Source organism: Protobothrops mucrosquamatus, unplaced genomic scaffold (assembly GCF_001527695.2).
Source record: "Protobothrops mucrosquamatus isolate PMUCROS unplaced genomic scaffold, P.Mucros_1.0 scaffold2833, whole genome shotgun sequence".
In the NCBI taxonomy this organism is placed as follows: Eukaryota; Metazoa; Chordata; class Lepidosauria; order Squamata; family Viperidae; genus Protobothrops; species Protobothrops mucrosquamatus.
In genome coordinates, this window is record NW_015388865.1 from 195,720 (window position 1) to 203,966 (window position 8,247).

At 52.5% G+C, this 8,247-nt stretch overlaps 1 protein-coding gene across 1 annotated transcript in view; it reads left to right on the forward strand.

Moving 5' to 3' along the window:
- Positions 1–2,342: 2,342 nt before the first annotated feature.
- Positions 2,343–8,247, forward strand: part of SMO (smoothened, frizzled class receptor) — a 21,639-nt gene continuing 15,734 nt past the window's right edge. The window contains exons 1-5 of the mRNA XM_015825840.1: positions 2,343–2,580; positions 3,768–3,973; positions 5,703–5,912; positions 7,363–7,535; positions 7,876–7,885. Coding sequence (XP_015681326.1) covers positions 2,343–2,580; positions 3,768–3,973; positions 5,703–5,912; positions 7,363–7,535; positions 7,876–7,885 — 837 coding nt within the window. The remainder of the gene's footprint in view (positions 2,581–3,767; positions 3,974–5,702; positions 5,913–7,362; positions 7,536–7,875; positions 7,886–8,247) is intronic.

The following is an 8,247-nucleotide window of genomic DNA, read 5'->3' on the forward strand; positions in this document are numbered from 1 at the left end:
CAAGATGGCCGCTACCGCAGCAACACCTGTAAACATCTGCACACATCAGGCAGGGCTCTCTTTTTTTTAACAATCCCCTTGCTTAACAATGAAAGTTAGAGGGTCTCAATTACGGTCGTTAAGGCCGAGGCCTCCCTGAATCCCATCCCCTGTGGCAATGAGTTCCACCGTCTTAGAACAGACCAATAACTTTATTGACACTTTGAATGTACACTAATCGGCATGCATTAAAAGGAAATTTCGTTGTGTGCAGTTGCGTTTTACGCAAAAGGCATAAAAGGTGTTTTATGAAAAATAAATTGTTCTGCTTAGTGGAATCGCAGAATCGGCTGCAGTTTCAATTTCAGCGGAGAACCCCGATGCTCAGAGTCACCCAACCTGCTAACCCAGGATTATGTCAGGTTGATTATGTCAGGTTAAGTTAGAACTCCAGCCTGTGTTAAACCAGCAATGGTAGTCCATCAACAGCCTATGTACGGTTAATCTGGGCCTGGCCCAGTTAACTGAAGGCAAGTCCTGCTCTTTGGTTACACCCGGTTTAGAACCCGCTGTCTGAATGTGTTACCAACGGGTTCATTCTCCCAGCCTATTTTAAACCTGGAAAGGCAGGGTGAAGGAGGGGGGGGGACAGAGAGAAGAGAAATAGGGAGAGAGAAAGAGAGAGGAAGAGGGGGAGAGGGAGAGAAGAGAAAGAGGAGAAATAGGGAGAGGGGGAGAGAGATAGAGAAGAGAAATAGGGAGAGAAGTGAAATAGGGAGAGAAGAGAAATAAGGAGAGGGAGAAGAGAAATGGAGAGAGAAAAGAAAGGGAGAGGGGGGAGAAGAGAAATAGGGAGAGGGAGAGAGAAGAGAAAGGAGAAATAGAGAGGGAGAGGGGGGGAGATAGAGAAGAGAAATAGGGAGAGAAGAGAAATGAGAGGGAGAAAGGGAGAGAGAAGAGGAAAGAAAGGGAGAGAAGAGAAATAGGGAGAGAGAAAAGAAATAGAGGGAGAGAAAAGAGAAATAGAGGGGGAGAGGGAGAGAAGAGAAAAAAAAGAAAGAGGGAGAGGGGGAGAGAGAAAGAGAAGAGAAATAGGGAGAGAAGAGAAATAGGGAGAGGAGAAATGAGAGGGACAAAGGGAGAGAGAGAAGAGAAATAGGGAGAGAAGAGGAAAGAAAGGGAGAGAAGAGAAATAGGGAGAGAGAGAGAAGAGAAATAGAGGGAGAGAGAAAAGAAAGAGGAGAAAGAGGGAGAGGGGGAGAGAGATAGAGAAGAGAAATAGGGAGAGGAGAAATGAGAGGGAGAAGGAGAAGAGAAATAGGGAGAGAAGAGGAAAGAAAGAGGGAGGGGGGAGAGAGAAGAGAAATAGAGAGGGAAAGAGGGAGTTTTTTTCAGCGCCTCCTTCCCCAACCGGGCGCCCTCCGCTCGCTTGCTCAGCTCCCACAATCCTCGACCAACCGAGGGGGGGGGGAGAGCACATTTGGGAAGGGCCGCCTTCGGAGCCTGGCGCTTCCCCCGCTCGCCGAGGAGGGGGCTCCGCGGCCCGGGGCGGCCTTTTGTGGGGCGCGAGCCTCCGCTTGGGGTGGGGGCGCCCTCTCCTCTCCGNCCAACCGGGCGCCCTCCGCTCGCTTGCTCAGCTCCCACAATCCTCGACCAACCGAGGGGGGGGGGAGAGCACATTTGGGAAGGGCCGCCTTCGGAGCCTGGCGCTTCCCCCGCTCGCCGAGGAGGGGGCTCCGCGGCCCGGGGCGGCCTTTTGTGGGGCGCGAGCCTCCGCTTGGGGTGGGGGCGCCCTCTCCTCTCCGCCCAGCCAGCCCGTTGGAGCGCTCGCTTCTTTTGGGGGGGGGGGGAAGGAACCCCGGGGGGGGGGGGGGACGGGACGGCGGGCGGGCGGGCTCGGCCTCTGCGGCTGCCTCCCTCCTCGCCATCCCGCCGCCGCCTTCTTCGGCTCCGAGGCTAAACAAAGCCGGGAGGCCCCCGAACTTCGCCAAAACTTTTTTTTCTTTCCAAACTTGGCAAAAACTTTTTTTTCTTTCCAAACTTTGCAAAAACTTTTTTTTTCTTTCCAAACTTTGCAAAAACTTTTTTTTCTTTTCAAACTTTGCAAAAACTTTTTTTTCTTTTCAAACTTTGCAAAAACTTTTTTTTCTTTTCAAACTTTGCAAACACTTTTTCCAAACTTCGGAAAAGTTTGCAAAAAAAAAACTTCCTTTCCTTCGCCCAAAGCGCGGGGGAGGGGGGGGAAACGGGGGGGGAGCATGGCCCGCGCCCCCCGGCTGCCCCCTCCTCGCCCAGCAGCCCCCCCAGTCCCGGGACCGGGGGTGCCCGGGGCGTCCTAGGCGCGCGGCGGGTCTCCCTCCTCCATGGCCGGCGCGGGGCGTCTGCGCGGCGGCCTGGCCTGCTGCTTGCTGGGGCTGCTGGGCGCGGCGGCTTCGCTGAACGGCAGCTCGGAGGATCGGTGCAAGCGCCCGGCGCCCTGCGAGGCCCTCCGGGAGGGCGCCTGCCTGGGCTCGCCGCTGCCCTACGCCGCCACCTCCACGCTGCTGGCCGGGGACTCCGGCTCGCAGGCGGAGGCGCACGACAAGCTGCTGCTCTGGTCCGGTAAGGTTGCGCGCGATCCTAAGAGGAGAGAGAGCGAGGGAGAGGGAAAGGAGGCGGCCGGGACATCCCGCGCAAGCGGGCCGGCAGGAGCGGGAGGGAGATGGGCTTGTTCCCCGGGGTCGGTGGGATAGGATCGCTGGCTGCGGGGTGTTGGATTTAGAGGTCCCCCCCGCATCCGCTCGCTGCACCCCCCCCAGAAGGAGCCAGGAAGATGGGTGGGGGTCAGCTTTCCCCCGGGCTCGTCTGTGGATTACGACCCACGGCGCTGGTGGGGGTCCTAGGGCCCCCCCCATCTGCTCCTGCACCCCAAAATGAAGAGGGGAGTCAACTGCCCGATGGTCGGGCAAGGCGTCCGTGTAATAGGGGCGCTGGCTCTGGGCAAGCGTTCCTGGGGGGGTCCCCATCCGCTCGTGCACCCCTAAATGAGCCCTGTAGATAAGGTGGGAGTTAACACCCCCCCCATAGTCGTGCAAGGGGTAGGTGGGATAGGATAGATGTCTCCGGGATGCTGGACCTGGAGGGGGTCCCTCATCAGCTCGCTGCACCCCAAAAATGAGTTCTGGAGAGGGTCCTCCCACCCCCGTGGTTGTGCAAGGGGTAGGTGGGATAGGACTGACGTTTCCGGGCTGTTCGTCCTGGGGGGGTCTCCAATCTGCTCGTGTACCCCAAAATGAGCACCGTAGATGGGATGAGAGTTGGCTTTCCCCCCACAATGGTGCAAGGGGTCAGGTTGGCCCCCGCTTGCCCCAGGGGTGTAGGTCCTGGGGGGTCCCCGTGCACTCCCCAGGGTTGAGAAACGGGTTCACACAACACCCTTAATCTGACAATTGAAGGATTGTTGTAGCTTTGTGCAACATTGCGTAAGTCTCATTCCCCTGGGTTCACACAACATCCCTACCCACCGAGGCTAAGACTTCATTTGAAGTGGCCCAAAAGGGTCTGGCACGGATTGTGCGGGTGTGTTTGTTTTTGTGTGTTTGTGCCTCGCTTCAAAGAAATCGCAGCATCTGCTATCCGGGCTTCTTAACTCCCCATTTAATCTTTATTTTCATGCCTGGCATTGCTTCTTTATAACATTAGGCGCTATCGAGGGCCAAAATCTTTCACGTTTCTAGTCCTCAAGGTAAGGGTGTTTTTTTTTTTAATTTGATTGCCAAAGGAAGCTTCTCTTCTTCCGGTCTTCTCAGGCTTGCGAAATGCACCACGCTGCTGGGATGTGATCCAGCCCCTGTTGTGTGCCGTGTACATGCCGAAGTGCGAAGATGGGAAGGTGGAACTGCCCAGCCAGACGCTGTGCCAGGCCACGCGGGGGCCCTGCACCATCGTGGAACGAGAGAGGGGCTGGCCCGACTTCCTCAAATGCACCACGGATCGTTTCCCTGAAGGGTGCCCGGTAAGGGTCCGCCTCGGCCCCCCGTTGGCAGAGTCAGTGGGCAGGACACAGCTGGAAGGGACCTTGGAGGTCATCCAGTCCAACCCCCTGCTCAAGCAGGGGACCCTATACCAGGGGTGGGGAACCCTGGCTCTTTTATAACTTGTGGACTTCAACTCCCAGAATTCCGGAGCCAGCCATGCTGGCTCAGGAATTCTGGGAGTTAAAGTCCACGAGTCATCAAGCGGGCCATAGTTTTCCCATGCTGGCTCAGGAATTCTGGGAGTTGAAGTCCACGAGTCATCAAGGGGGCCATATTTTTCCCATGCTGGCTCAGGAATTCTGGGAGTTGAAGTCCACGAGTCATCAAGGGGGCCATAGTTTTCCCATGCTGGCTCAGGAATTCTGGGAGTTGAAGTCCACGAGTCATAAAAGAGCCAAGGTTCCCCATCCCTGCCCTGTACCATTTTTAATTTATTCAGCATACTTTATTTATGTATCATACAGTGCAGGGGTAACAGCACAGGTAGTCAGCTTACACAGCAATTCATTTAGTGACCGTTCCAAGTTACAACAGCTCTGAAAAAAAGTGACTTATGGCCGTTTTTCACCCTTTACAGCCTCCCCATGCTCACGGGATCAAAATTCAGGGGCCACTGGCTCGCATTTACGACGGTCGCAGCGTCCCCGGGATCACGGGATCCCCTTTTGCGACTTGACCAGCAAAGTCCAGGGGGAAGGAGTCTGATTCACTTAACAGCCCTCTTGCTAACTTAATAACTGGATGGTGGGGGAGGATTTATACTCCTTGCAGACAGCTGGTCATTTGCATCCTTTGAGAGAGTCGTTGAGGCCACTTGGAGGCTTACCTGTGTCCTCGGGGTCACCTGAGTGGTGCAAATGGGTGTCCCAACCCTTTCAGCAGTTCCAAGAAGTCTCCACACCCATTTGCACCACTCAGGTGACCCTGAGGACACAGGTAAATCTCTAGGTGGCCTCAACGACTCTCTAAAAGAGTGCAAATGACCAGCTGTCTGCAAGGAGTATAAATCCTCTCATTCCCCACGATCCAGTCGGAGCCGAAGAAGCTTCTTTGATGAGAAGCAAAATGTCTTCAAGGAACAAACAAAAAAGTCTAGTTGCCTCCTGGAAAAAAAAAAAACCACACCTTTGGGACCACCATGACCTGGAAGACGGAAAATATCCAGAGAGGCCATTGAAAAATGAATGTTTATTCATGTTATGTTTATGCATGAATGTTATGAATGTTTTTTTTATAACAAATTTATTTATTTTCCAGTTTAACATCCAAGTATTTAGAAAGCAACATGGTGACTGAGTAATCAATAGTTCAATAACAAAACGTTTTGTACATATCTCAGGTTACATTATCAAAAATTCCTTCTCTATTTCCCTTAACATTTGGTATATCGTACTAAAACTAGCAAATTTCTAACCGTAACAAATTCAGTTAAAGCATTTATCAATCCATTTTTTTGCTTACACATATCCGTATCCTTTTTTCTAACTTTTACCTAATTCTTAATTTTTAATTATAGCAGTCCGAATTTTAACCTTTAAGATCCACAGTATTGAAATGTCTGGTAACCCAAATTTCCTTTATTTCATTACACAAAGGTTATAATACCTAAAATACGTATATTACTTACTCGACTTATGAGTGTTTGGACCATTCTAGCATAAATAATAACTCAGTAAATCCTGTTCTCGTTTCTCCACCCCCCCGCAGAACGAGGTCCAGAACATCAAATTCAACAGCTCGGGGCGATGCGAAGCCCCCCTGGTGCAGACCGACAACCCCAAAAGCTGGTACGAGGACGTGGAAGGTTGCGGGATCCAGTGCCAGAACCCGCTTTTCACCCACAAGGAACACCGGGAGATGCACGTCTACATCGCCGCCTTCAGCTCCGTCACGATTCTTTGCACCTTTTTCACCCTGGTGAGAGGGAGGGAGCCAGGCCTGGGGTGGAGGAGAGGGAGGGGGGATCTGATCAGGGTCTTACGCTTAAAAACCGTGGTTAGCCCAGGGGGGCTGAGAAGCTGGGCTGGTTCACGTGGAAAGGAAGCCACACCTGGCTTGAATTCTCTCCTTGCCTTAACGTGTCTTCTTGACAAGGCATTGTGGTTGGGTGTCATGTCTGAATTAAAACAATTGCAGTGATGTCTGTGTTGCAGTAGAATATTTTAAGAAGAGACTGGACAGCCGTTTGTCCGAAATGGTGTAGGCTGACAGTGTTTCTCAACCTTGGCAACTTTACGATGTGTGGACTTCAACTCCCAGAATTCTCCAGCTAGCAACACTAGCGGGAGAATTCTGGGAGTTGAAGTCCACACATCGTAAAGTTGCCAAGGTTGAGAAACACTGGTGTAGGGTTTCCTGCCTGAGCAGGGGGTTGGACTAGATGACCTCCAAGGTCCTTTCCAACTTTATTATTATTATTATTATTATTATTATTATTATTATTATTATTATTATTATTATTATTATTTTAGCTGAGGGTTGAATTGTGGGGTCCTTGGTGTTCTCTGAGTTCGGTGGTTTTCTGGCAGACGCTTCATGACCCAACTAGGGAATGTCATCAGTGCTAGAAAGGAGTGGAAAGGAGGAGAAGGAAGGAAGGAAGGAAGGAAGGAAGGAAGGAAGGAAAGGAGGGAAGGAAAGGAAGGAAGGAAGGAAAGGGAAGGAAGGAAGAAAGGAAGAAAGGAAAGGAGAGAAGGAAGGAAGGAAGGAAGGAAAGGAGGGAAGGAAAGGAAGGAAGGAAGGAAAGGGAAGGAAGGAAGAAAGGAAGAAAGGAAAGGAGTGTGGGGTCCCTGGTGCTTTCTGAACTGGGTGGCAGACGTTTCATGACCCAACTAGGGAACATCATCAGTGCTAGAAAGGAGGGGGGTTGCAGAGAGGAGGAGGAGGAGGAAGACAGGACTGTGTGGTCCTTGGTCCTTGTATATAAACAAAGAGCCAATCCCACTCCCTTCTAGCACTGACGGTGTTACCTAGTTGGGTCATGAAACGTCTGCAAAAAAACAACAAAGTTCAAAGAATACCAAGGACCCCACAGTCCTCCTCCTCCTCCTCCTCCTCCTCCTCCTCCCTGCAAACCCCACTCGAACTCACCGTCTCCTGGTGATTGGCCCAAAGTCACCCAGCCCGTCTTTCATGCTTTGGGCAGGACTAGAACTCACCATTTCCTGGTTTCTAGCTTGGCGCCTTCACCAAACTTGGGTTTTTTTACCCAGTCATTCTACTTTGCCTTTCCAGGTGTTAGCTGGTATTCCGCAACCTGGCGCCCTCCAGGTGTGCTGGGTTGGCAACTCCCAGAATTCCTAGCGGCTGGCATACCTGGAAGGCACAGGACGGCCGAAAACCAGTCTTACCTGCGCTTTCCCTCCAGGCCACCTTCGTAGCCGACTGGAAGAATTCGAACCGTTACCCGGCCGTCATCCTCTTCTACGTCAACGCCTGCTTCTTCATGGGCAGCATCGGCTGGCTGGCCCAGTTCATGGATGGCGCCCGCAGCGAGATCGTCTGCCGTGCCGACGGCACCATGCGCTTGGGGGAGCCCACGTAGGTTTGGGGGTTGGTGGGCCTGGCCTGGGGAACCCCTGGCCACTGAGCTGCAGCCAGGGAAGGCTACAGAAAACCTCGTGTTTTTGGAGATTCTCTGTCCTGGCGGTCCCCAAGGTGCTTTTTCAAAAGGCACCTGGCCTTGTTTTTTCCTCGAAGAGGTGTCGCTTGTTCATCCGAGAAGCTTCTTCAGTTCTGACGGAATGGCGGGAGATGGAAGGAGGGTCTTACTATGGGGGCAGGAAATTATTTAGAGCAGGAGTGGTGGGGAATTAATTTCCCCAAGGGGCCGCATGAGAAAATGGGATTGTTCCGGGGGTGGGGGTTTGTGAACCCCTAGGGCTGTGAAGGTGCGAAGGATGGGGAATTCTGGGGATTGAAGTCCAGGCACCGTAAAGTGGGCAAGGTTCAGAAAGTCTGACGTAGAGTACCAAGAATGGCTCTTGGGAAGAGTTGGAAGACTTTTTAACTCACTTTTGAAGGCATCTGGAGGACGTTTGAAGGCATCTGGACTGGGTTGGCACGCCTGGCAGAAAAGATACAGTGCATTGACTTTCTCTCTCCCTCTTCCTCCCTCCCATTCTTTCCCTCCCTTTCTGTCTCCCTCCCCTCCCTCCCCTCCCTTTCTCTCACTCTTTCTCTGCCTCCCTCCCTTTCTCTCACTCTCTGCCTCCCTCCCTTTCTCTCTCCCTCTCCCTCCCTCCCTTTCTCT